This window comes from Psilocybe cubensis, chromosome 6, assembly GCF_017499595.1.
Source record: "Psilocybe cubensis strain MGC-MH-2018 chromosome 6, whole genome shotgun sequence".
Lineage (NCBI taxonomy): Eukaryota > Fungi > Basidiomycota > Agaricomycetes > Agaricales > Agrocybaceae > Psilocybe > Psilocybe cubensis.
In genome coordinates, this window is record NC_063004.1 from 2,208,699 (window position 1) to 2,234,914 (window position 26,216).

At 45.4% G+C, this 26,216-nt stretch overlaps 10 protein-coding genes across 10 annotated transcripts; 6 read left to right on the plus strand and 4 right to left on the minus strand.

Moving 5' to 3' along the window:
• Positions 1–807: 807 nt before the first annotated feature.
• JR316_0007202 (Saccharopepsin) lies at positions 808–2,744 on the plus strand (the record flags this gene model as incomplete). The annotated part of the gene is made up of 10 exons (XM_047892945.1): positions 808–1,040; positions 1,090–1,178; positions 1,237–1,296; positions 1,371–1,541; positions 1,595–1,871; positions 1,941–2,099; positions 2,156–2,222; positions 2,278–2,344; positions 2,396–2,500; positions 2,557–2,744. 10 exons carry the CDS (start codon positions 808–810, stop codon positions 2,742–2,744), a joined length of 1,416 nt encoding a protein of 471 aa, XP_047748227.1.
• A 705-nt stretch (positions 2,745–3,449) lies between these two features.
• JR316_0007203 (uncharacterized protein) lies at positions 3,450–4,997 on the minus strand (the record flags this gene model as incomplete). Its single annotated transcript, XM_047892946.1, has 5 exons — positions 3,450–3,578; positions 3,637–4,035; positions 4,094–4,259; positions 4,320–4,642; positions 4,701–4,997. The coding sequence occupies 5 exons, from the start codon at positions 4,995–4,997 to the stop codon at positions 3,450–3,452; spliced, it is 1,314 nt and encodes a 437-aa protein (XP_047748228.1).
• An 802-nt stretch (positions 4,998–5,799) lies between these two features.
• On the minus strand, positions 5,800–6,798 carry JR316_0007204 (uncharacterized protein; the record flags this gene model as incomplete). Its single annotated transcript, XM_047892947.1, has 1 exon — positions 5,800–6,798. The coding sequence occupies one exon, from the start codon at positions 6,796–6,798 to the stop codon at positions 5,800–5,802; it is 999 nt and encodes a 332-aa protein (XP_047748229.1).
• A 1,418-nt stretch (positions 6,799–8,216) lies between these two features.
• On the minus strand, positions 8,217–9,846 carry JR316_0007205 (Dynactin subunit 4; the record flags this gene model as incomplete). Its single annotated transcript, XM_047892948.1, has 4 exons — positions 8,217–8,396; positions 8,460–9,096; positions 9,145–9,601; positions 9,663–9,846. The coding sequence occupies 4 exons, from the start codon at positions 9,844–9,846 to the stop codon at positions 8,217–8,219; spliced, it is 1,458 nt and encodes a 485-aa protein (XP_047748230.1).
• Positions 9,847–11,350: 1,504 nt separating this feature from the next.
• JR316_0007206 (DNA polymerase delta catalytic subunit) lies at positions 11,351–12,543 on the plus strand (the record flags this gene model as incomplete). The annotated part of the gene is made up of 5 exons (XM_047892949.1): positions 11,351–11,445; positions 11,498–11,661; positions 11,710–11,952; positions 12,013–12,268; positions 12,390–12,543. The coding sequence occupies 5 exons, from the start codon at positions 11,351–11,353 to the stop codon at positions 12,541–12,543; spliced, it is 912 nt and encodes a 303-aa protein (XP_047748231.1).
• A 544-nt stretch (positions 12,544–13,087) lies between these two features.
• JR316_0007207 (DNA polymerase delta catalytic subunit) lies at positions 13,088–15,202 on the plus strand (the record flags this gene model as incomplete). The annotated part of the gene is made up of 11 exons (XM_047892950.1): positions 13,088–13,157; positions 13,214–13,276; positions 13,328–13,404; positions 13,463–13,573; positions 13,643–13,764; positions 13,819–13,912; positions 13,977–14,074; positions 14,134–14,291; positions 14,348–14,550; positions 14,663–14,917; positions 14,972–15,202. 11 exons carry the CDS (start codon positions 13,088–13,090, stop codon positions 15,200–15,202), a joined length of 1,482 nt encoding a protein of 493 aa, XP_047748232.1.
• Positions 15,203–15,923: 721 nt separating this feature from the next.
• On the plus strand, positions 15,924–19,889 carry JR316_0007208 (Putative epoxide hydrolase; the record flags this gene model as incomplete). Its single annotated transcript, XM_047892951.1, has 17 exons — positions 15,924–16,254; positions 16,306–16,454; positions 16,523–16,565; positions 16,633–16,661; positions 16,720–16,802; positions 16,881–17,134; positions 17,198–17,360; positions 17,417–17,559; positions 17,761–17,956; positions 18,235–18,578; positions 18,637–18,794; positions 18,849–18,891; positions 18,950–18,978; positions 19,048–19,130; positions 19,195–19,448; positions 19,504–19,666; positions 19,703–19,889. 17 exons carry the CDS (start codon positions 15,924–15,926, stop codon positions 19,887–19,889), a joined length of 2,652 nt encoding a protein of 883 aa, XP_047748233.1.
• Positions 19,890–20,372: 483 nt separating this feature from the next.
• On the plus strand, positions 20,373–22,023 carry JR316_0007209 (Putative epoxide hydrolase; the record flags this gene model as incomplete). Its single annotated transcript, XM_047892952.1, has 7 exons — positions 20,373–20,715; positions 20,773–20,930; positions 21,005–21,047; positions 21,117–21,145; positions 21,195–21,301; positions 21,339–21,592; positions 21,854–22,023. 7 exons carry the CDS (start codon positions 20,373–20,375, stop codon positions 22,021–22,023), a joined length of 1,104 nt encoding a protein of 367 aa, XP_047748234.1.
• Positions 22,024–22,137: 114 nt separating this feature from the next.
• On the minus strand, positions 22,138–23,404 carry JR316_0007210 (uncharacterized protein; the record flags this gene model as incomplete). Its single annotated transcript, XM_047892953.1, has 3 exons — positions 22,138–22,426; positions 22,489–22,892; positions 23,258–23,404. 3 exons carry the CDS (start codon positions 23,402–23,404, stop codon positions 22,138–22,140), a joined length of 840 nt encoding a protein of 279 aa, XP_047748235.1.
• An 801-nt stretch (positions 23,405–24,205) lies between these two features.
• On the plus strand, positions 24,206–25,432 carry JR316_0007211 (Palmitoyltransferase ZDHHC15; the record flags this gene model as incomplete). The annotated part of the gene is made up of 7 exons (XM_047892954.1): positions 24,206–24,433; positions 24,490–24,550; positions 24,608–24,642; positions 24,695–24,814; positions 24,871–24,971; positions 25,032–25,286; positions 25,336–25,432. The coding sequence occupies 7 exons, from the start codon at positions 24,206–24,208 to the stop codon at positions 25,430–25,432; spliced, it is 897 nt and encodes a 298-aa protein (XP_047748236.1).
• Between the last annotated feature and the right edge of the window lie 784 nt (positions 25,433–26,216).

The window sequence follows — 26,216 nt, forward strand, 5'->3', positions numbered from 1 at the left end:
AACTTCGCACGGTCTGCGACCACCCGCTGTGTCTCCGCACGCGATATGTAATTTGTTAACGACTGAAAACAAACATAATTGCTTCATTCGATTCCAAAATGTCCTGCAATAACTAAAGAATGGCAAAGACATACGCTACGCACAATATCACTTACAACTCATTTCCAAGAAGACTGTGATTTGTTTCTTCCGCCAAAGTTCTGTTATACATCCCTAATCTCTCCGTTCTCAAACAATCTCCGTTAATAATCAGTCTCAGTCCCGGTGTTTCCTGTGCTTGTCCAGCCTTCTCCGTCTTCCCAGTTCTTAGAGAGACTCGCCGAGCACTCAAGCCACCTATGCACACACTCTGTGTTGCGTCAGTCCCATGTACCAAGTCCTCCTTCTTGACACTTCCTCTGGGCTTGGCAGTAGCTCCGATTAAAGCCCTTGTTTAATTTCATACTCCAGCTTTTGGTTTTTGACTTGATACTGCCTAGTCGTTTGTGGTAAGCTTTTCCTCTCTTTTGCTTTTCTTCACTCTTGGGTCTTGGTCCTCTGCTTGCATTCTCTGCACATCTCAACCTTTCTTTATCAGCTAAACCAAGTGTTCTCGGCACAGCCAAGCCAGCCTTAGGGATCCTTCTTGGGGTTGTCGTAATCAAACTTGAAAGAGATTTCCTCGGTTATAAGTATGGTACCTCTTGTCTTCTACGGCTTGTCCGACCCCACCAACGTAGCTGAAGCCTCGATGACTCTCTTCTCTTGATTTACGACTGGTTCAAACATCATTTTTTACAACAAGGTCTCTGGAAGTCGAAAGCTCGAATGGCATGGTCGTTCGTTGTCCTCCTTTTCTTCGCAACAGCTTTAATCGACAGCGCGATTCAAGCCCTCCATATTCCAATACAAGGAACGCGAGCATCCGTTTCTAACTTTCGGCGACAGGCTGGTTCTCTCCGACCGGGTACACTAGCGTTGGTGAATTCCGGTGACATTAGCTATTACGCAGAGATAGTTTTAGGGAACCAGAGTTTCCGGGTGTTGGTTGATACTGGAAGGTGCGTAACTAATATATTTCGCATTTTAACGTCACTGATCTGTCATCAGTTCCGATCTTTGGGTGTCAGGGAGTGTTTTGAAGAGCATTGACACCGGAAAAGATGCAGCCATCCAATACGCAGCCAACAAAGTTGAAGGTGGAATCGAATATTTTTGACTTTGTGCTTCATCGGGTCCGACTAAGCATTTCAACAGGATCTATCAAGCAAGCTACCTTAGAGTTTGCTGGACATGTCGTCCCCGATCAGGCTTTTCGTGAGTCTACAAAGCTTTTTCAACGATTGTGGGAACATGCCTGAGTAACGACGCCAACCCGTTCATATACTCAGTGGAAATACCTTCAAATTCCGTGAATAAGGAAGGCCAAGGAATCTTAGGTCTGGGACCCGGCTCAAGCTCTTTTATATCAGATCAAATTGGCCTACCAGGTGGAGCACCGGCCTTGGATCGTATATTCGCTCAAAACCGCTCTTCACCCAATTACTTTACCATTCTCCTCGGTAGACATCATGGCAAGCCGTATCTTATTTATTTGTTAAAGCAATTCTGATAGGACGTTCAGATCCAACTGATTCTTTCAATGGGAGTATCACCGTCAGCGAGGTTCTCGAAGATTATAAAGCGATCCTGAACGAACCCAAGCTAAATATTACAACAGTCCCTGCCAATATGATCGAAGACCAGCATTTACAAGTCCTACTTGACGCTGATGGCCTCATTGGCCCAGACGGACATCCGATTCGTTTTGAGTCCAATGTCACGCAGACCGAGAATAGAAAGCAGGCAACCGTAGTTTTCGACTGTGGGTTTACACTGCCTCAGGTTACTCGGTCAGTGGCCTTTTCTTCTCCCCGTAGTGTTTACGAATTTCGTATTTTTCTAACTGCATAGGCTAACAGTTCGATAGCAGAAGCTATATACGGCAAATTTGTCGGCTCAAAATTCACTCAATTGCCTGGTCTAGGCGGTGTTTGGGTGTTGCCCTGTGAACAGGAGGTGAATATTACATTTTCTTTCGGGGGAAAATTATATCCAATACATCCTTTGGACATGTCATTGTGAGTACACCAGTCACATGAGCTATTGGCGAATTTATCGATTGAAAACCCTCAAGTGAACCTTCGGTAGTCAATTTAACAGACTTTCAAACAACGTCGGGAGAAAGGGGATGTATCGGGACAGTACGTTGGTCGTTCAGCACGTTTGGACTTAGCCTAATATCTATGTTTTGTTCAGTTCCAACCATTTACTTACGACCGAGGGAGTAATCCGACCTACGACATGGTTCTTGGAATGGCATTCAGTACGTTTTTTGCTTTTGTTTTCAGCTTGCTCATTTTCTGATTTCGTGTAGTGCGCAATGTTTATTCTTTATTTGATTACGGAGATTTTATTCAGAATTCAACTTTACTCGAAACGGCGTATGTTCAGTTGCACTCATTAACTGATCCAGCAGAAGGTACTCCAACCAGATTATTCACGAGGCATTTCCAACTAATTGATCTTCGGGTATAGCGCATGCGGACTTTGTGTCCGTCCGCTTGGGAGGTGTCGACACGACTGGAGATCGAGTTCTTAAAGACGACAATGACGCTCGGAAGAAATCCATCTACTATGTCATTGCTATCGTGGCAGTAGTCGCTATTCTGACTATTGCTGTTGTGGTTTATTTTTGGCGTAGACGACGGCGAGGCATTCGATAGGGCAAGGTTCAAAGGTCAAACCAAATATCCTATTTAAACCTGTAACAGGCAGGGCCAGGGCAATTTAGCGATGGTCGTACTTGCGGCCCCTAGGTCCTCGGGCTCTCGTGTCGTTAGACTTTTAAGGTCTTTGTTCTGCCGTATATATATCTCCATGGCATTTACGCCGTTTATGGGTGTAATAATTGACATACATATGCGTATACCATTGTAGTTCTAATCAATGTAATCATAGCCTGCTTTAATTCACGTCCTCGCGCGCGTTAAACATGGCCGACTATTCCGGACTGACTAATGCATGTACCCAAAGACCGACATGCCGATTTACTATTTGCCGGGTTTGCAGTACAACTACAACCTTTGTTTTCCTTGTCTTCAAGACAAAAATGCTCACGTTCGTGGTGATTCCTTCGACATTCGGAATGTTCTGCATGTACGCTACATTACACAGAAACAGTGTGGAGTAGAGTGCTTCCAAGTTAAGTAATAACTGGTCTAGGGTGGTAACGAGCTAATACAACAGTAAGAATAAAATGATAAAGATAAAGAGAAGGCGTCGAACTGCGGTTCAACTTTTTTGGAAACGGACAAGTGTGCGGGTATTAGAGTGATGGTATGCAATATGACAAAGACTCGTAAGATAGTTCGTAAGATTGCTCGTAGGTTTCATAAATAAAAAAAAAAGTGACCGGAAACCATTGTGAATCACCGAGAAGCGAGCTCAAAACTTGAGACGTCGCATGAATCGGTTACCAGCCTGATTGGAATCGTGATTTGGAGGGCAAGGAGAGGCGACTGCTGTGTAGGCGGTGTCAATGTCAATGAGATGAAATCCTGGAGGAAAATATTAATAACAAGCACAGCTGTATCGTGCACGATCAAAAAAACATACCTTGACATGGACACTCGTCGCATCGAATCCCCCAGTTACAATATCTTCCGAACATCTCAACTCGCCCTCCCAATCTACATGCCCCTCTCTGCAGGTCCCCATCGGACATGCGGTTAGATCAGGAGGTATAGCCCGAATTGAGCCCTCCCCTATGATACTGTTTTTGAATGACTTCAATCCTTTCATCGTGACGGATACTTGTCGTAGCAGAGACACTTTAAGCAGCGGTTTTTCCTCTCCGTATTTTTTGGATGCGACAGTGTTGTATGAATCCGCGCTTAGAACTCGCTCGAGCTGAACGGAAAACATCTTCTGGAGCGAGCAGACGTTTCCCGTTAGCTGAACATGGAATGGAATGGTGTCCTTCAAACCATAGATTCGGGCTCCAGGAATAAATAACTGGAAGAAAGGTCTCAATATCTGCCGAAGGATTTACTGCATAACAATTATTACTTACGTGACAATATGTTGGATCCAACTGAACATTTGGACGAGTTTTGAGGGGTGTCACTGCTTGGTACCATTCTTCCGGCGAGGTCTTAACTGCAGAAAAGAAGCAAGGACTAGGAATGATCGGTCGGTGAGCGCGTGTTCTAGGCACGTAGTTGAAAGGGATCATGATCCTAGAGGAAAATGTGCGGTTAAGTTACGAAGCTTGTTTTTGCGAAATGAAAAATACGCACTGTTTGGTCTTTGGCCAAATATCCATTTTCTTATACCGTGTCTGTGTGATGACCAGGTGGATGGTGTATGAACATCTCACAAACAGGCTGGGGACGTTATAGTGGTTGACGCTGTATGATGGAGGTAGTGGAACTTGTTTGCCCTCAATGGTAAAGGTCGTGGGCAGGATGGCGGAAAACACGAGTTGTCCAGGACATGTCGGTCTCTCGGTCCGCGAGGTAGAAGGGGAAGACGATTGTGACCATAACTTGTACGCGCTCTCAACAAGCTTGATCGATTCACCTCCGGCCTCTGAGATGGTGAGATCCATCTTGCCTTTTATCTGTAAAGAGAACGTCAGCACAATGACTAACAGTAGAAGCTTCCATGTTAACACGCACTTTTAGAGTAACATCGACAATATTCTCGGTGTGGTCGAAGAACACTGAGCCAGAGATAATACCCTGTCGACCGTATTTAGGAATGGTCGCGCCCTCTTCCTGATCATTGAGGACAATAGTGGTTTTACCCGCCCGCTTTATGAAGACAGAATCAGCCGCAGGTCGCGTCGAACGCGTCCGGGGTGTTTGCTCGAGCAGCCGTTCACCACATGCTAGCTCGAAAGAGTAAGAGGGAGAGGGTATTGACGGGGAGTAGCTGGGTAGCTCTGAGGATGACGCGATGGGGTCGAACTCCATGGCTAAGGAGGTGAATATGCAGGTGCAGAAAAGTGGAAACGAACTTCCGTTGGAGACATGGTATTCATAGTGAATGGAAAACACAGATGAGTCACTAGGGGTACCCTGATTTTACAAACCAGGGTTGGGGGCGATCCAGATTTGCTAGACGCAGGCCAAGTATGTTTACGAAAAGCTGTAACAAAGTCCGAGAGATCGTAAATGCCAATCCGTGACTGTAGGAGACAACCATGAAACGTGCCTGATGATGCCTTTTACGACTAAACATGGTGAGAAAATGACGACGGACCCTAGATTTCATTGGCCAGCCCGCTTAGCTCTCTGACTCGATATACCTGATGATCCGTACAGGGAGCAAGTTAGGGAGCACTGCTAATCCTCATTTCAAGAATTTGCTATTCATGTTCTCCGCTATTCGTCAAGTTTCTCCGATCGACGCAAAACACACTCGACCAGCACGCACAAGAAGACCGGATCATTCAACTTTCCTACGCTAAGTTAGGCGTCGTAAATAGCAGGCAATGGCAGTAAGGTATCAAAAATGTCCAAGAGTCTTAATACTACAAAAGAATACAGCTGCGTACCAATATGTAACTGATAACAGTACGACAAGTGATTTCAAAAATCGCAAAGCAGGTACACTGTCTTGGGAGAATGAATGTTACGGAAAGATAGTGTCACATGCAGTTTGAATCTGCACTTTTTGGAATTCAAGGTACTGAATTCCATTATCCAGCTGGGTCGGCGGTGGACATTCGAGGAACACCAAGCAGTCCCCAGCCCTGCAGGACCTGCTTAGCACTCACTGTTGTCTCGGCGTTGACGTCTGTGGTGTTGATTCCAACCGACTTAAAGTGGCTTCCAGTCTCTGGGCTCTGTCTGCGTTCTCTCTCCCTTCCCTTGCTTCGCCCCTGCTGACATAACTAAGGCGACTTGGTGTTCTATCTGGACTCTCGGGTGGTGCCTGGCTGTAGGACGAATTAGGTCGTTGTGCCCTAAGACTGTTCCGTAGATAACCGGCCAATAGAAGAGTACTGCCTCGTGTATTTCCATAAGCAGGTGGAGGTGATACCGCAATAATATGGTCCTCGACGTCTCCGGTCCCAACTCCGCTCTGTGCTAGTGCAGCCGCATAGGTAGGAAGTGGTGGGCGGTTCCAAGGAGCGAACGCGAGGGCAGTGTCAGGACTCCTGGGGATGTTTCGATGACGGGGTAGAATTTCTCCAGGATGAAGATAGCTGTACCGTTCACCTCGCAACCGAAAGAGTCGTCGTTCTAGGTATATGAGTTGCCCGAGAAGCGCAAGGACGAAAACGACGTGAACAAAGACACTTGTTGACTGTCCTGATGGTGAATTCGAGTCGCCGCTGGAGGATGTACGCATCATGAGCCGTGCTGCAAATACCCATCCTACAATTGTCCCAGCGAATATAAATAACTGGATAGTGAAAATAAGCAGGGTGATGAATTGTAGTCCACCAAAAGTCAATGATTTTAGGCCTTTCGGCGACTTGGTAATAGAACTTGGAGAAGAAGGGGATTCGGAAGAGGAAGGAGAAGGATTTGCCGCTGAGCCAGTGTCCAAGGGAGGTGCCGATGGTGGTGAATTGTCTCTATCAGCTGGATGTCGCTCAGGAAGACGAGCAAGCCCCGCATCGTCTGCCCGTTCTAAAGGAACATGGACACCCTCAATGTAACCTATTTCACCGCGTTTTGACGGCAGTGGTTCTGCCTGTGGGCGCCTTTCAGCCGCGATGGCTGCAGGTTGGGGTTGCTGTATTGATTCTGAAGTTGAAGACATGAAGAAAGTTGTCGACTACTGTCAGTGAAAAAAGAAGTGAAGCGACCCGCGCAAAAGGAGTGAAATATACAGAAGAGCACTGCTCTCAGTGAACAGGCAAGAATGAGCGGGAATCCGGCGACGTATGAAAGCAACGGTGCTGGACGTCGTTGAGACAGGGAGCCAGTCGAACTGCGAGTAGCAGTGTGACTGATTGTTGATGGACTTTGAGGTGTGTTACACGCCCATCATTCGTCACATAGTTGTGCATGGCAACAGGAGTACTGAATGGTTGGTGGGCTAGTGAGTTGCCTTAGTGCTGGTGCTATAACTTTCGTGGACGTTGCAACCCATACAAGCTATTCTCAAGTTCTACTGACGCTGGTGTTGGTGTCTGCAGGTCCAGGGCCGATCAGTGCGCCATTATAGCCAAATTTGGGCACGTAGCCATTAATCCATTGATCTTGCTCGTGCTTGTATGAGTATCTAATTATACCACAGGACAAATATCTTCCATAGGATCGTGCCGAACCTTACACATGTAGCAGTCTGCATATAAGCATGCTTCGCCACTTGCACATTGGGCTTGAGAAAAAAAAATCGACCTCGGATCTTCAGAAAAACTGTTCGTCCAAAATACCTGCATGAGGAATGGAATGAGCTCCGGTGTGAGGGAGAGTCTAAAGGACCTGGACAGTTAAATAATGTTCTAGAAGCTCACGCCTCTCCACAGAGTTAGCACCCCAAATCTACGAGATGAAGCAAAGATTCAAAGATACGTGATATTTGAAAATATCTGCACACATTCCAAATTTTGTGCGAGTTCGCAGTCTCCAAGAAATTCATATGCTCCGCCCTGTCGAGCTCCGTTCCGCTCAATATTTTTAATAGCAAGGTATGCATGCCAGTAAGTGTGGGCGAAGATAGACAGTGAGAACATGGAGCTAACGTTGGCAAGCATATTGCTGAGCGGGCCTTTGGTAAGGATGGGGGTTTCAACTCTCAAATCTGAACAGATGAAAAAGTTCGGGAAATTGACGTCACAGTCAGGTCACTTCATGTTCCGTGAAATACAAATTAATGAGATCCAATGAGGCCAACAGCAGATGCGTTAAACCAACAGATTGAACCAGGAACTAGTAGAGGATCTAGGCTGAAGGAAGAAAGGCCCGAACGACCATGACAAATCCACACCTAATTAAGCGCTCCTGCCAACCCCCGGCGCTTGCTGTCGGAAATTGTCAGCACCAATCCTGAATGGCGATCGTTATTTCATTACAATGTAAGGCGCCATTCTGATTGATCCTGGAATAATCCCAATAGCGGTGGCGCGCTGATGAGTAATGGCTGCCTAACAGCGAAGTGCATTCGTGATAGCCTGTAATAGTTGACAAAGCATCAGGTTCGGATATGCTGAAGAATAGGACCGTTGTGAGCGCCTATAAGTCCGAGTCGGCTTTCGGCTCTTCTCGGGGGATAATCTGACCCAAATCAACAACCGTATAGAATGCGAAAGTCTTGACCTCAGCCTTTGAAGACTTGGATGGTCCGTCTATATCGTTGCTGTCGGCAGGCGCAGGGTCATCTGAGTGGTATGTATAAGATACCAGCATATTGAACTGAATTAAAAATTAGGGATCAATCAAATTCGCAAAAGGCGCTCCTGACTCAGACTGACTCACTTTAACGTTCCCTCGAGCTTCTTTGCCAATCACGACCTCTCCTCCCACCAGGGTAACATTTGCCCGTTTCTCCAACACACCAACAGTTCGAACTTTCCCCCGTGCATCCGTCTCTCTCAAACGCCCCAGATCATCGTCATCGTCACCAAACATGTCTTCATCGTCCTCATACTCCCAAGCTTCCGCATAAGCAGCGACAGAGAAATGTGAATTTGGCAACGAAATAGCGAAAGGTGGTCGAGGAGGGGCTGCTTTCTCGGTCGTGCCGTTTTCTTTTGGCTGAACGGTTGAAACGTGGATTCTCTGAACAGACAATCGAACATTTATCTGGTCGTAAAGGGGGTTACTTAATGCCAGGTGGAATGGATATGTTCTTCCTGCATGCATAGCTCCGGCGTTGCTGTCTTCTACAGCAGTCGATACAGACCTTCCAAGGGATTTCTTCGCTGCCTCCGCTGTGAGGCGCTGTGCATGAGGTAATGAGACCGTGATTGCTGGCAGGTAGTTAGCGGCTACGAGCTTGATTTTATACCGCACAGACTGGGCTTTCTGCTCTGGTTTGATCAATATGTGCGTGCAGGCCGGGCATCGTTTAGACCGTTTAGAATGCAAGGGTATTCGTAGAGGCTTGAGCTCGCTGTGACCTTATGAGAGCAAAATATAAAGTAGGAAAAGGGCTACTTACCTAGTTTGCAAAGGTGTTACCCAACTATTAACCCATCTCTGCTCGAGGGTCGAAATCTGTCCAATATCTTCCAAGTGGCTCATAAAATCTACATCTGACTCTCCGCCACCTGTCCCTAGGACACTGGCCTTGGAGATTTCAACACGACTCCGATATTCTGGCATCTCGTCTTTGTTCACACTTTTATCCTTCCCACTCCCTCTTCCCGATGTAGTCCTCGTCAACGGGTTATATTTGCTAACACCCGGGATATCACGAGCCAGAGCGGCGGCAGCGGCTGTAATAGAATTCGAATGAGTATGGTGTGAGTGCGCCGTACTGCTTCCATGAGCAGCCGGATGACTGAGGTTTGTAGAAGAGGAAAGTGATGATGCACGTATGAAAGGCTCAAAGTGTTCCTTCAGACGCTCAAACTCCAACGAATCCGGGGCTGAATCTTCGTATTTCTGCAGCTGCGCTATTAACCACAGCCAAGTAAGCTGTCCATGTCAAGAATAAGACGCCACGAAATGACGCACCAGCGAGACCTGTAGGTTTCTCGAATGTGATCTTCACTTCAGCAGAATCCCATCTGCAATGGTTGCAATACAGAAAGAAGGGAGGCTCGTTCAGTGCGCTTATTGGTATTGACAAACGACCATCTCCGGTATCTGGAGGGTCCGATGGTACCACTGAAAGGGTGTTGCGACAATTCGGACACATGAAGCAATTTCGAGCACATCTAGAGATGACACGCTATTTAAGAACATCAGGCGACTGAGTATTGTACACTATGGGCTTGCCTGTTCTTTTCAGCGCGTACACTGGCACTTGGGACCTCGAAAAGACAGTTCGGGCAGTAATATGAGCTGACTTCTACAGATACGCATCGGTTGCACCGGATCGCGTCACATTCTTCGCAGAAAAAGAGGGTGTGGAGAGGATGAAAACTGTAAGAAGATGATGGTAGATGTGGGGGTGGTGGGTGCGGTGAGGTTGAAAGACACGAACAATGGTATAGAACAGTTGGAGCCATGGAAGTGTACTGTAACGAGTCAGTCAGTGTCCGTCGGATAATGGACACTTGCACGGCACGTGGGCGACGCGTTCAAATTTAAAATTAGCGACAGTGGTTCATGTTCTTCATGACTCGGCATGGGGCATTTTTCTCTTCCTTACTGTCATCTAGCGCTACTAGTCTCTTTCGCCAAACATACATCTACCGACTTGGGGCTCCAGGTTTCATGCCAAATCAAGGGTCTACTCGGTTTACTCGCAGTCAAGCTACCAATAGAGGTGTAACACCCAATTCATTCTGCGACATCTTGCAGAATTTGTCTCTCAACGACGATGGTGATTTTTCTCCAAGATTATACTCGGATTGATTGTTTGACTGTATGATCACTGGACTATAGAAGTAGATATCGGATGGGCCAGGCCGTCTCTTCCGAGATCCAATGGAACTAGACCATCTATCAGTGAGTGTACTGCCTGCTTAGTCTCAATAAGCTACAACAGTTCTTAGAGTTTCAGGCTATTGAGATCACGGAAAGCAGTCCTTCTCTGGAAACATCAGAGTTGCATATCTTTGGTGTGACCAAAGTGAGCCCTTAGTCTTTCTGGATTTGGATTGTGTATATTCATAGCGAACATACAGGCTGGCCACTCTCTTCTTGCTCGTGTTCAGGGTTTCGAACACTATTTCTACTATCCGGCCCCTCCTGGGCTTTTATCACGCGACCTTGATCCTCTCTGTGAATATGTCAATGTTGGTCCTATCCGAACATCTCTGTGGAATTAACGAATAAATAGGACCTTGAACCTTAATCGCACAGAACGCCCTAAGCCCCCCAACACGAGCTGTCCCAAATCCTCCGTTGTCTGTATCATCAATCGACCTCCGACATGAGAAAACTGCCCCTCCTCCTGTGGGACGGGATACACCTTACTTGAGGATTTTTTTAGCAAGACATCACGACATTGATAAAGTCAAAGATATGTTATGCTTCGCTTTTGGTTGTTTCACCTTCTACTTACCTAGTTTCAAACACACTTCTTCACATCGGGTAAATGTCGATACCGACAACTCTTTGCAACGCGCGAGGAGTCTCATGAAGCAGTGGTTCCTTATCACCTACGTTTCATGCTAGACACGGGAGTACGTCATTTCTATGAATGGAAATACTGTGTACTCACAATTTTAACACGTTCGCCTTAGATAAATGCAATGTCATGGCTCAAATTTGTCTCTAATAAATATGACATCGTTCCGGAAACGGAGAAAATTTCCACTTGCCAATTGGAAGTTGTCCTACAGTACAAGTAAGCCAAACAACATCTATCCCCACAACACTGTGTCGAGTCTTTTATTTAGTGATGAGCACATCCTGTTGTGCTCTCCGAGGGATAAAGAGGAGCTGTTTGCGCCTCTTCGTATTCTGAGTTACGATATCGAAACACACGTTCCGGCTGATGGCACCTTCCCAAGTGCTACGAAGGATCCTGTTCTCCAAATAGGAAACATGGTCACCACCCACGGTAAGATTCTTTTCTGTAATTTTCTCCGATATTAATAGTAGTGCACAGGGTCGCATGAACCCACTATACGAGCCATATTCACCCTTGGGACATGCTCTCCTATCAATGGGGCAGAAGTGCGATCCTTCAAAACAGAGGCAGAAATGTTGCTTGCTTGGAGCCAATTTGTGAACGAGGTGGATCCAGATATTATCACTGGATATAACATCACGAAATTCGACACACCATACCTTCTAAACCGTGCTACAGCGTTGTCTCTGCCCAAATTTGCGCACCTTGGGAGAGTTAAATGTGAGTCGTTACGTTAAAGGCCATTTTGATAGCTCTAAAGGTTTCTATCTTCGTCATCAGCGTGGCGTCAGACTCTGCCTTACCCATTTATGAAAGTCGAGGAGTTTTCTCAGTGTCCGGGCTACAACGGGCGCTTACTTCTCGACGTCTTCCAACATATCCGCGAAGGCAATTACTCTGACTTCCAGGGGCCCGGAAAGTCAAAATTAAATTATGTTGCACAAGTGGCACTTTGGGACCAAAAAGAAGATCTCCCCTACAAACAAATTCCAATTCTGCAGGCAGGCACTGCTAATGATAGACGAACACTCGCTGTGTATTGTCTGAAGGTGGGCCTTCTCACTTATCAGCAATGTCAATGATGTAGCTGACGCTTCCTGTCTGGAGGATACATATCTTCCGCTTCAATTGTTCACCATGTATAACCTGTTGGGAAGAGAATCGACCAAGGCTAAGGAGGCTCATGTCTCTTTGAATTCCAAGCGCAAGAAGCCATTCCTGAAAGATCTTTCGAGAGATTGTCGCAAGGCCCTCAGAGAGGATTATATCATCCCAGACTCGAAGCTAAGTTCATTGCTGGACCAAAGATGAAACTATGATGTACCGCTTCTTGAGAATCAATCGATATTCTGGAAGACATCGCGAACGTCATATTCCAGGATACCTGTGGTTGTTCTGTGGTTAGGCTAATTCCCCAACCACAGGAAGATCAGGTTCTTTTATAAATGAATGTAAATATCAAAATTAGGTAGCCTGATTAATGCATGCAGATCTGTCGCAATTTGAATCAATCTTGCACAATTGGTTCTCCGGATTTGTCTGACTGAATGGTCAATGGCCTATCCAGTGTAGTATCCAGGTATGTAGTATTAATACCCATGCAACGAACGCATATCATCATATGCATCGTGCACGACGGACGCGTGACCTGTTGCGTCGCATCAATTTCACTAAGGCTGACTCGGCTCCGAGCTATAGTACGCGTCGACCATACTCGTCGCCCGTGCTAGTTTCTTCTGGAACCCTCCAAGACGCCTATAGGCCAGGAACGTTTGGGGGCTCGTGTTAACCAAACTCCATCATCATCAATACCCCAGCTTTTCCCCCGACTGCAAATCGAATTCTAGTACTAGAAATGGCCACAGGTCTTGCTCCTGCTGCTTCAGTTTCTGATGTCCTGAAGGAACTTTCCGTTAAAGAAAATGGTGAAGAATAAACAAATGTATCTAGACTGTGATTTTGATACTCCTTTATGAAACAGACGTGCAAAAGCCTTGGGAAAGACCTCCGCTTTCTGCATCCTATGCAGCCAAACCATGCATCAGTAAGTTTGTTGTCGTTGCATTGGCTATCAACTTGTGTGTGACGTCCCCAGAATTCCAGAAAATTGACATCGCCGAGAGCAGCTACGACCTGGGATCTCCCGAGATACACCTTTTCGGAATCACTAAAGTAAGCAATCAATATGTGTCGAATCGGAAGAACATTATTTTGAATTCAGAGCTTGCAGAATGGCCATTCTATTCTCGTACGAGTTGTTGGATACGAGCATTACGCGTATTACTTGGTCCCCAAAGGGTTCTCGAAAGATGATCTCGAACCTCTGCGCAACAATCTTAACGTCAGTGCTTGAAGAAATCCGTACTTATTCCTAAGAGCCATTCATGATTTTATGGGCCTCACACCATAGGAACTCATAGTGGAAAGTTACGAGGAAGTATCTTCCGCCCCTATCTCACGAATTGACCTCGAGAAGGGGAAAGGAGAACTTTCCTATCTAAAGATTATGGTTTCGGATTATCACGATCTAGAGTGTGTCCAAGATATGCATTGTTCGTTTTTGAAATGTTGTGCTGGTTTACTTAGTGAGCATTCCAAGGCACAAATCTTCCAATTGGGAAGATGTAAATATCGGGACATGTTCCCTAATCCTCAAAATCCATGCTGGACAAGGAGGTATGTGCATTTTTGATCGAAAAGGGTTTTAACCAGCTCGTGGTTGACTTGGGCTCCCTTCTGTCCAGGTCAATGCCATGTCGTGGCTGAAGCTCACCGCTAAAAAATACAAGATTGTTCCAGCTGAAAACAAGATTTCGACTTGCCAGTTGGAAGTGTCCATCCAGTACGAACGAATAGCTTGATTAGTCTGATCATCAACAATTTACTGACGTCGACGTATAGTGACGAGCATATCATGTTGACTTCAGGTCAGGCAGAAATGGGCCCATTGCGTATTCTGAGCTTCGACATTGAGACTGACATTCCCGATGATCGTAATGTGTTCCCGACTGCGAGGAACTATCCCATCTTCACCATTGGAAATAGGATATCTACCTACGGTATGCCATTTTCCTTTAAAACGTTTTTTTAACAAAAAGTCGACCATGCAATTCAGGTCGTGCAAACAGTGACGATGTACAAATCGTGTTTACCCTTGGTTCGTGCTCTCCTATAAGTGGGGCTACTGTGGTTGCTTGTGAAGATGAAGCTGCATTGCTACTTGCGTGGAAAAGCTTCATAATTGAGGTTGATCCTGACATCGTTCTTGGCCATAACATCACTAGGTTCGACATGCCGTTTCTTTTGGGTCGAGCCATAGTGCATAATTTAGACGAATTCCCGTACCTTGGACGACTTAAATGCAAGTAATCAATTATTATCGCTTGATCGCCAACTGACAGTTTTACGACCAATGGTAGCATTTCGTCAGGTCATGGAAGATCCATATGCGTTACCAGCCTGGAACGCCTTTGATAAATGTCCGGGATACGTCGGGCGCTTCGTTCTTGATATCTACAAGCATGCCTCGGATATAGGCATAACGGGTCGCGGGAGATCAACGCTAAACAGTCTTTCAGAGCGATTCCTGAACGACAAGAAAGAAAATCTTTCCTTCGACAAAATTCCGGGTTTGCAAGCCGGCACTGCTGACGATAGACGTACTCTTGCAACATACTGTCTCAAGGTAAGTTTTCACTTGATATTCTATCTATGTATGCAAGTAATCAATATTTAATAGGATACGCTACTTCCACTTCATTTGATGAATAAAATGGAATGCCTGCCTATCCAAATCAAGCAAGCCAGAAAAGCCCATCTTCCATTGAACGCGATGCGCGAGAGACCATCTTTGAAGGACACTTCACAGATTTGTCAGAAACGCAAGGCAGAGATAGAGGGTGATTCTAATACTAACTATACTCTCGATGGAGAACGCGCGTTGAAAAGACAACGCTCTGACGCATACTAAACAACTTGGCTATGAAATTTTGGCGCTTGGAGTCGTTACATTTAGAATGGATCTCAATTCTGGGCCCTCGAAGTTCTTGATATAACTTTTTATATTGTACGGCAAAGGGTACGGTTTACTAGTATATAGGTGAACTATCTTGACCCCAAAGGTACTCATGACGTCATCTACTCGCTTATCTATGTTTCCCACCATCTACGTAAGCAGCACGCGTACCCGGAACCGGTAATTATGTGCCGACCCGCATTTTTATTGCACCTTCAAGCTTCAAGTTGGCTCTTTCTTAAACACAACCATTTATTGTCCGTCGCCGATGCCCGACATGTTTTCCGATGAATTTTGCGCCTCTCCCTTGCAACCTGTTGCTGCTCACTAGAGGCACGTCTCATAAAAAAAGTTAACTTTTTGCGTGCAAGTTCGTAGGAAAACTTCATATCTCGGTGTCTCTCAAAGTTGCCCTGCGTCCTACTATGAGCCACTATTTTCTCAGACAAATGTACACTTAGTGCATTTATGTCTTTGTGGTACCAGCATTTAATATGGCTGTTAAGCGCATTTGTGACTCGTATTCTATGACCTTCTCCAAACCTTCCCGTACGGTCGGCACCGCGAGTCAGTCTTGGTTTTGGGTTACTCTGCCGGCTACCTTCATCCTTCGATTCCCACACATTCCATATAAAAGGACCTCTAACCCCTTGGTAAGCCTTAACACATCACCCTCATGTCATCCAAGAACACAATCACCCCATTCCAAATCAATATTACCGAGGAACGGATTAGCCTCCTACAGCAAAAGCTCGCGTTATCGATCCTCCCCGACGAATTAGAGGATGCGGGACGCGACTACGGCGTACCGCTTGCCGATATTCAGCGCCTACTTGCTCGCTGGCAATCTGGGTACGATTGGAAGAAACACGAGAAGGAATTGAATCAGGAGTTACCGCAGTTCCAGACGGATATAGACATTGAAGGGCATGGAACCCTCAAAATCCACTTCGTGCACAAGAAAAGTAATGTGGAAGGAGCCATACCTTTGCTATTTGTCCATGGATGTAAGCTCTTTTATCTCGGCATATTAGCAAGAATAACCTTCTTTTTTGCAGGGCCTGGCAGTGTGGTTGAAGTCCGCAAAATTTTACCACTCTTAATTCAAGGATCACCTGCGTTTCATGTGGTCGCCCTCGGTTTGCCCGGGTATGGGTTTTCTGAAGCTCCCAAGAAAAAAGGATTCGCTTTTGATCAATACGCCGAGGTAAATATCTATCGTTATCAACACGGCTACCCTTGTTATTTCTGAGACTGATACGCATGCGCTTGAAGGTAGGGAACAAATTGATGATCGCACTGGGATATGATCAGTATGGTAAGTACACTATGATTAGTATGCACTTTTGGGTCTTACAAATACACAATACTTCACCTAAATCCAGTAACCCAGGGAGGGGACTGGGGATATATGGTAGGCTAAATTTAGAGCCTGTTTGCAACGATGTTCAGTATTTAATGGCTTTTTTTAGGTCACCAGAAGGATTGCCCACCTTTACGGTGGAACGCACTGCAAAGCTTGGCACACTAACTACGAGGCGGCAGAACCTGGTCGGTTAGTAATCAACGATTGACTGCTACTGTTTGGAGCACAAACTGAAGTGTATGTCTCTTTGGGCGACATAATAACTAGGGTGCCTCCAGAACTCTTTTCTCAGCCTGCCGAATTTTTCAAGAATCTGAGTCCTGATATCACACCGGAGGAGAAATCAGGCTTGGAAAGATCAGTATGGTTCAGGACACAAGGAATGGGATATTTCATGGAGCAATCCACGCAACCACAAACAATTGGATACAGTTTAGCCGATTCTCCTGTTGGTCTTCTTGCTTGGATTTATGAAAAGCTTGTCAATTGGACAGATAACTACCCTTGGGATGACGACGAAGGTTTGTCCCGTTTGATTTATTGCACATAGTCGAGGCAATCCTGATGACCAAATTTGTTTGTAGTTCTGACCTGGGTATCCATTTATTGGTTCTCAAATGCTGGCCCTGCAGCATCCGCGAGAATCTATTACGAGAGTGTAAGGGAAGCTCCTACTGCTAATCCACTCCCAACAATTCCACACGGAGCGTCTGTGTTTCCCAAAGATATTTTTGTTGCCCCGCTTTCGTGAGTGTCGTTGTCCTTCATAGTGCAAATTTCAGTCTAATAAAAATTCATTGTAGATGGACCAAGAGCCCCCACAGAGTATTTGAGACCGCTCATAACAAAGGAGGACATTTTGCAGCCTTGGAATCGCCCGAGGTGCTGGTAGGTGATTTGAGAAAAATGTTTGCCCAAGGAGGACCGGCATATGGGGTTGTTGAGGGTAAATCAGGATACTAGCCCATTTTTTCCGATAAATAAATGGCGTCAAGAACAACTAAAGAATTGAAGTAAATGTACCTGGTTTGTCGCTCATTGTGCACCAACGTCGCAAATCAGGTGACGTCGTGAGTACCTTTTGGGTAATGGAACGTCCCCCGAGCATTTACTCAGCTTCAACTTGTCACGTCAACTTGTATTCAAGGAAGAATTTCCGACGCCATACCCTCATCACTCAAAGTAACTAAGCTTCAGCTTACCATTCATGCCAAACATAAGCCGTTTTTTCTGGTTCCTACTTCACCAAAAGTTGAAGCTTGGAGTTTCAGCTTAAAGTGGCTTCAAGTGGCAGCCACTCAAGGCTTCCAAACCTCAACTATCTCAGGCGGACTACCATCCTAGTAAAAAACGATAGGCAATAACTGATTCCAAGATATCGACTTTATTAGCATGCGTTTTTGATTCATTCTGATTCTTGACATCCTCCCAATAACGCTGCTCAAGCGCAGTTCCAACTTGTCGGCTGTACATCCGGTTGTTGGCGTCGTTACCTCTCAATTATCTTGTGCGTACTGTATAAATGCACTGGCAGACATTCATGTTCATCCCTTACTGAAACCATGATACGTGAAAATTTCCTCATTCAACTTCTCTTTTTTTCAAGTCTTTTCTACTACAGCACCGCGGTAAAAAACCAGATGAACGCTGTGACCAAACCCTTTCAGATCAGCGTCCCGGATAAGAGCTTAGAACTTTTGAACAAGAAGCTTGCACTGTCGATTCTTCCTGACGAATTGGAGGACGCAGGACGTGACTATGGGGCACCCCTCAGTGATATTCAGCGCCTACTCGCCCGCTGGAAGTCTGGGTACGACTGGAGGAGGTATGAAAAGCAAATCAACAGCGAGCTTCCACAATTTCAGACTGAAATCGATGTAAACGGACACGGGACGCTCAAGATCCACTTTGTGCACAAGAAAAGTGAGGTTGAAGGCGCTATTCCGTTGTTGTTCGTTCATGGATGTGAGTTTTAAGGTTGATTTTCCTTTTAAAACGAGAGGATTAATATTCAGCTATACAGGGCCAGGTAGTGTGGTTGAAGTCCGCAAGATTTTACCGCTCTTGATAAAAGGAGGCCCCGACCAACCCTCTTTCCATGTTGTCGCTCTCAGCTTGCCAGGGTTTGGCTTTTCGGAAGCTCCCAGGAAAAGAGGTTTTGCTTTTGATCAGTACGCCGAAGTGAAAAGATCCTTTACTAAAATTTGATACACAATACTTAGAACGGTTTATTAGGTCGGAAACAAGCTAATGTTGGCATTGGGATACGATCAGTATGGTATATTCTGTTTTTAGTTTGAATTGTCTATTTAGCGCATTAATTACTTTGCCCTTAGTTACTCAAGGAGGGGACTGGGGTTATATGGTATGTGTGATTCAACCTAGTATAAATATATATATTTATAGCGAGTTTGTTATTGATGACTATCTGTAGGTCACCAGAAGAATCGGTCATTTATACGGCCGAAACTACAGCAGAGCATGGCACACCAATTACGAGGCTGCAGAACCTGGTCGGTCAGTGTTTTAACATCATTAAAACATTTATCAATGCTAACAACTCTTCCACAAACATGTATAGTGTTCCAGCAGAACTATTTTCAAAGACAGATGAATTTCTAAAGAACCTAGGACCCGAATATACAGCAGCAGATAAGGCAGGCTTAGAAAGAACAGTGTGGTACAGGAATCAAGGCATGGGCTATTTCTCGGAGCAAGCTACCCAGCCACAAACGATTGGCTATAGCCTGGCTGACTCGCCCGTTGGGCTTCTCGCATGGATATATGAGAAACTTGTCAACTGGACGGATGATTATTCATGGGACGATGATGAAGGTAAGTATTTATGCTTTAAATGCAACCCTGACAAATGACGCCCAACTATTGGTAGTTTTGACGTGGGTATCAATATACTGGTTTTCCACCGCCGGTCCCGTTGCATCTGTCAGGATTTACTATGAAAACAGACACGAAAAGCCTTATATCGACATTCTCCCAACGATTCCACATGGCGCATCTGTATTCCCGAAGGATATCTTTGTGGCACCTTTATCGTGAGTCATTACTCTACGGTTTCTGTCTCCTTGAAGCTGGGTAAACGAACATCGTATTGCAAGGTGGACTGAGAGTCCCTACAGAGTCTTTGCGACGGTGCACCCCCGTGGTGGACATTTTGCTGCCACAGAACAACCTGAGAGGCTGGTTGAAGATGTGAGAAGGATGTTTGCCAAAAAAGGCCCAGCGTTTGGTGTGGTTGAGGGTAGAATAGGGTATTGAGCAATTGCAGGATGGGTGACCTGGAGGGTACTCATGACATCATCTATCTTGAGTTCACAATATTTCATGGACAGCCGGCTTGAGCGGGTCAATGTTTCCTTCTTTTGCCGCGGTCATCGTTGCCACAAAATCCTTATCTTCATTAGAACTTGACCGGAAAGATACATCAAGCCTTCAAATGTACAGAAAATAATGATTACTCGGGCAATACAATGAGCTTAAGATCATGATCAGAATTCAATCCGAGTCATTTTGCGACCCACCTGCCAACTCGATTTGATAGTTTCGATCTCTCAGGAGAACGGTATGCTTCCGTTTTGCTAAGCTTGATTCGTCATCTACGCCTCAATGTGCCAGAACCATGGTGCAACTCTTAAACAAGTCCATTCAGGATTCTCCATTCCCACACAATCAAGTATAAAATTATACATGAAACCGACCTTGTCAGATGTGATTCACCCAAGATTCATGACTCTTTCTACCATGGCGTCCAACGTTGTACCAGCGTCAAGTATCAGACCCTTCAAAATTCACATCCCAGATGAACGCATCGCTATTTTGCAATATAAACTAGCTTCTGCAACTCTTCCCGACGAACTTGAGGATGCAGGACGCGATTACGGCGTCCCTCTTGCGGATATGCAGCGTTTGCTTGGGTATTGGAAGTCGGGATATAACTGGAGGAAACACGAAGAAGAATTGAATACCGAGTTACCGCAATTCCAAACCGACATCGATGTGGAAGGACATGGCACACTAAAGCTCCACTTTGTTCATAAACAAAGTGATGTCGCTGGTGCCATACCTTTATTATTTGTTCACGGCTGTAAGACTATTGCAGATAAATTTGCGCCTGCTGACTTCATCTGGATATGTTTTATAGGGCCTGGCAGTTTTATCGAAGTGCGCAAAATCCTACCTTTACTAATTCAAGGAACAAAGGAGCAGCCCGCGTTTCACGTCGTTGCACTCAGTTTGCCAGGATTTGGCTTTTCTGAGGCGCCTAAGAAAAAGAGATTCGCCTTTCTTCAATACGCCGAGGTATGCAATGCATTATAATGATTCTGCATGCGATTTTTAAAAAATCAATGCACGAATTCCAACGTTTTTATTAGATTTGCAACAAGCTGATGCTGTCGCTGGGATATGACCAATACGGTTAGCAAGAATTCACTGTCGATGCCTCGCTATTAACAAAGATATTGCAATCTACCCCGGTTTATATAGTCACACAAGGCGGAGATGTAGGATACACTGTGCGTGCCTCTCAAATATGACAAGCAAGAATGCACTGAACATGTTCAGGTAACTAAAACCATAGCAAGTTTGTATGGAGGGAAGCATAGCAAAGCATGGCACACCAACTATGAAGCGGCACTCCCAGGACAGTTGGTATCGAAATATGTTGAATCGTGAGTAATGCGCTGAATAAATCACCTCATTCGTTAGGGCCCCGCCGGAGCTACTTTCACAGCCCCTTTCGTACCTCAGAAATTTGGTGACCAGGTATACACCAGCTGAGAAAGCAGGCCTAGCCAAAACAGCTTGGTTTAGGGCGGAAGGGATGGGGTATTTTATGGAGCAGACCACCCAGCCTCAAACGCTCGGATATAGTCTGGCTGATTCACCCGTCGGTCTGTTGGCATGGATCTACGAAAAGCTCGTCAATTGGAGTGACAAGTATCCTTGGACGGATGACGAAGGTACGCTTTGCGCGGTTTCTTTGTAAAATATCAAAGGCAATTGAATTCTTTGGTAGTCCTCACATGGGTATCAATCTATTGGTTCTCTACCGGAGGTCCCACAGCGTCAACAAGGATCTACTATGAAAGAACCAAACAGCAGGTAACCGCACCATTTCCAACAATCCCTCATGGCGTTTCCTTCTTTCCCGAGGAATTATTTAATGTTCCACGATTGTGAGCGACATAATTACTTTGATGTGGTACACATGGATCAAACAGTGCATAACAGTTGGACCAGAACACGATACAGGGTGTTCGAAGCTGAACATGACAGTGGAGGCCACTTTGCTGCTCATGAGAAACCTGATGAACTAGTTGCAGATTTAAGAAAAATGTTTGGAAGAGGAGGGCCAGCCTACGCCGTCGTCGAGGGCAAAACAGGCTATTAGGAACGTGAAGATGACGTGGACGTACTATGAAGGACAAACGACGATTGTCCATTTTCATGGGTAAATGAGCATCCCTCATTACATTGTACGTCCTTGGCAATCTCGAAAGACATTTTACAACTTTGGCTTTCCTTTCTTCTCGTTAACTTCCATGGGAAGCGTTAGTGCCATTTGTGTAGCAATAGCGAGACAAAATTGTTCATCTCTCCAGCCATCTACTTCTTGGCCTTCCCCGATGTTTGAAGGCGCGGTCCAGACTTCTACATATGCTTCATGCCGTCCTTGTGGAGGAGTAACAAAGCGGCCAGAAGAGTATATCCCTACAGTACGAACTGCATGTTTCGAAGAGGGGAGAGGTATTTTGTTCTTAAACTCGACTGATAGAACCATCGTTGGAAACCAGCTGATAGGAGGGCATAATTATAAGCTATCTAGATCCATATACTCTGTCAACCTGAAACATACCTTGTTGTTAATCCAGGGCGCTCACTTTTAGGTAGAAGAGTAGGCGTATTTATGCACATATCCACCAAGAAGCACAAAGCGGGATTAGTGATTCTGTCATGTGCATCGTTGAATGTGAGCCATGATCCCCATTCCAAACCTCCGCCACCGACGGTCGAGGAGTTTGTACGGTTACCACTATATGCATGGTTTTTGGCACGAAGCTCTGGTTCGTCTGTCCACGTAACATGGCGGCGAAAACTCCACCTCTGACTCATGGGATTGATGACCGCAGTGGAAGGGTGTGTATATAATGGAAGTCTTCGAGCGTAAGTCGAAGGAGGATTTAATGTGAGATTCACTTTGTCTTTCGGATGACGTCCAATGATGCCGAATATGAGATGGGTCATGATTTTAACGACACCCTGGGGAGTAAGGTGTAAGCTTTGTTCATCGCATTGTACAAGTAGGTAAAGTACTAGGCCGTACATCTTGTATCAATTCGGCGGACAAATTCGTGAATCCAGAGCTTGTTTTCACAGTCCGGACGCATACGGTGTATGAAGAAGTCAAAGTTGTTCTGAGATAATGAGCGGTAACGTGGAGAGGATCGACGTGGGGTTTGGATGATTGAAACTGGATGCAGGCTTCCAGGATTAATGCGAGTACGTAGCCTAAATGAAAGCCAAATAAATCATCCGATTCTGATTTCTGCTTGGGCATGATTTCTTACCACCGTTTGCCACACTTTATGGTAACAATTTAGCAGGATATCACGATTGATACAAACCTGGAACTCTTGCCTTCCTATCGTCCACTCGGGGTCCACTATACCAGCGTACAATTGGGCATCTTCCGAGGCATCCCTGGGCGAAGGCAAAAGTTGGACGTCGAAAGGAATGGACTTTGCATTAATCGCTGTTCCGAAGGGAGCCATTGAGAAAAAGTGCCTTCGAATTAATCCAAAACGCCAGAGGAGTAATTATGGGGGAAAGACAAGTTCAACTCCTTCTTTCAGCCAGACATGCCAGACCATCATTCCTCGGTGCCCAAGTTGCCGAGAGTCCGAGATATCTCACGCGATGTGAGGTGAGTTCTCGAAGTAGTCATTGATACACTGATGAGAAACGATGTCGGTCTGGGTCTGGTCGAGTAGGATGCCATGAGCACCGTTGGATCCAAGCTGGATCGTTGGTGGTAAATAACAAGCAGCGTGAATGCCCAATGGTGCTAATAAATGGATCGGCATCCATTCGGCTTTATGATGACAGCTCTGTAATTACTTGACTAGATTACGGCTGCGTGTAGAGACTAGCATTTTTTGCCAGCATTGTCTTCTCTTCCCATCTCTCATGTGTTAACCTGTCGTTTATCACTATCTGTATTTCATGACTATACGAATTCTCCCTTTTATAACGAATCTTTGCATTTGCCTTAATTGATACGAAACTCGAAATGGCACCTCGAAGAACCCGAGGGCCATTGGTGACCTTTTCAGACTTGGAATTGCAGTCGGTGGAGTCATCTATAGGGTTCAGCTCACAGACTATCAACATTGATAAGGACGATAAACGGTGGTACCATTATATCCCTCTGTGCGGTGAGTCGACAAGTAACCTCGGAAGGCATCAAGACAAATTTCTTGAACTAATTCCTGTCGACAATAGGAACTATAATATTTATACTGGCACCTCAACCTTCTTGGCTTTATGTTCTGGTCGATTTTCACCTCCAAACCATGCACCAACCTGTCATATTTTTAACTCATCTCGTGGCGACCTACACGCTTACGTTTATGGCGTTCTCTTCTCTCATTGTCTGCTTGGCTCGCGATCCTGGTCCTGCAAACGCACCCCCGTCACGCGTGAAAAATGCCAATGGAGAAGAAGCTGAAATGAGCTTAACAGAAGCCTTAATGCCTGATAGAGACTTCTCTGCCCCTGATAAATGGTGTCGAAAGTGTTGGGTATGCACTATTCGTATCTACCAATGAATTCCGATATGCTCAAATAGACTCTACAGGCTCCTAAAGCAGAAAGAACGCATCATTGTTCCATATGCAACAGATGCGTTTTGAAAATGGGTGCGCATATTCTCGAAAATTTCGATAATCAACAGTGACTGAACTAATGGCCTATAGACCACCATTGTCCTTGGATCGGCGCCAAATGCATCGTGCGTTTCTTCTAGCTACCACGCGATAAAGTGTATACTTATAATGAATCAGGGACATCGAACCTACCCTGCTTTTGTCCACTTTTTGCTATCTGTTACACTCCTATCCATGTATATATCATCAGTATCCTTTAGAGCGCTTTGGTTTGCATTTCATCATCCGTTTGTTGTTGTAAGTTCGTCCACTTTAGTGAATTGTCAACCATCTTATCTCCTCTCCTCTCTCAGCATGAATTTACCCCCGTGCACGAACTTGGATTGGCGTTTGCAGGGGCTGTGTTTACCCTGGTAGTCGGGTCTTTCGCTGCCTACCATATCTACCTTATCTTGTATGCATCATCTATATCTCATGCTTCCCTCCTTCAAGAAGTCTGATCTTGTCTGTTTAGCACTAATCAAACAACTGTTGAAAACATTGCACCCTTTATGCTCCTTCGGCATCTTCCACCCCTTCCCCGTACTGGACATTCCCTTTCTGATCCTCCTTTAGAACCCGAATTATCTTCGGTGCAAAGGAGGATTGTTAAAGATGCTCATGGTCAAATTCTCATATATGATCTTGGCTGGAAAAAAAACTTCGCGCAAGTATTTGGATGGAACCGGAAATATGGTTGGCTATTCCGCCTCTGGTGTGGGGGTGCATCGTAGGTCATCTTCTGCATGTATTCTTTTCACATATTAATCTTCTGTTAGACCAGGTGATGGGAAACACTTCCCGAGGAACCCTCGGGCAGATGAAATGTTAGCAAAGCTGGCACATGAGCTAGTAAAAGCTGATCTGAACACCTGACAGTCTCAACTAGATGTTAAATTATTGATACCCTTTCTATCTTATATCTCGTCCAACTCGTTAATCTCAACACTTTTCTATCACAGGATGCTTTACCTGTCCTCATCATTGCACGAAAGGAGCCTTTTCAATTTTAACCATCTTGCTTCCTGATGTTCCACACTGTCCCTAATACCGCTTAATGATCATCAGGGCCTGTTCACTATTTATCTCAACTCATTCATATCACGTTCCTTGCAGTCTTCCAGGCCCTCTTTTTATGTGTACATCGGAATGGAACGTTAGTTGGTTCTACTCCGAGTTCTTCACAGGTGCCAGACCAGTGCCTTGATCCCCAAATTTTGAAACTAGCCTGTTGAGAAAAAAGGGGTAGATGTAAGATTCTCGTTCGGGAAACTACCGTCTGCAGATTCTCACCGTATGGTTTTTAGAGTAGATGAACTTTGCTGCTGTAGCGACTTTCCAGACCCAATTGGTGGAGCAATTGCTAACATTTACCCAAGAGTCTCCACGTTGTGAGTGGCCGTTTGCGGCAAATGCTTGATTTTGAAATTGGAAGGCCCTATGAGTAAGTCATTACCCAAACATGCGTTCATACATGCTATGTAAATCTCACCTTTTTTTGTCGAGGTGTTTCCATTGAGATCCGACTATGCGATTGTGCCACACAAATTCGCGCATACGCGACGGTGCCTATATATATAGCGCCGCGACCAGTTCGAGATGAGAAAGTTAGTGAATTTATGCAATTTCTTACTGTTTCGGCCATCGAACCCTCCAAAAG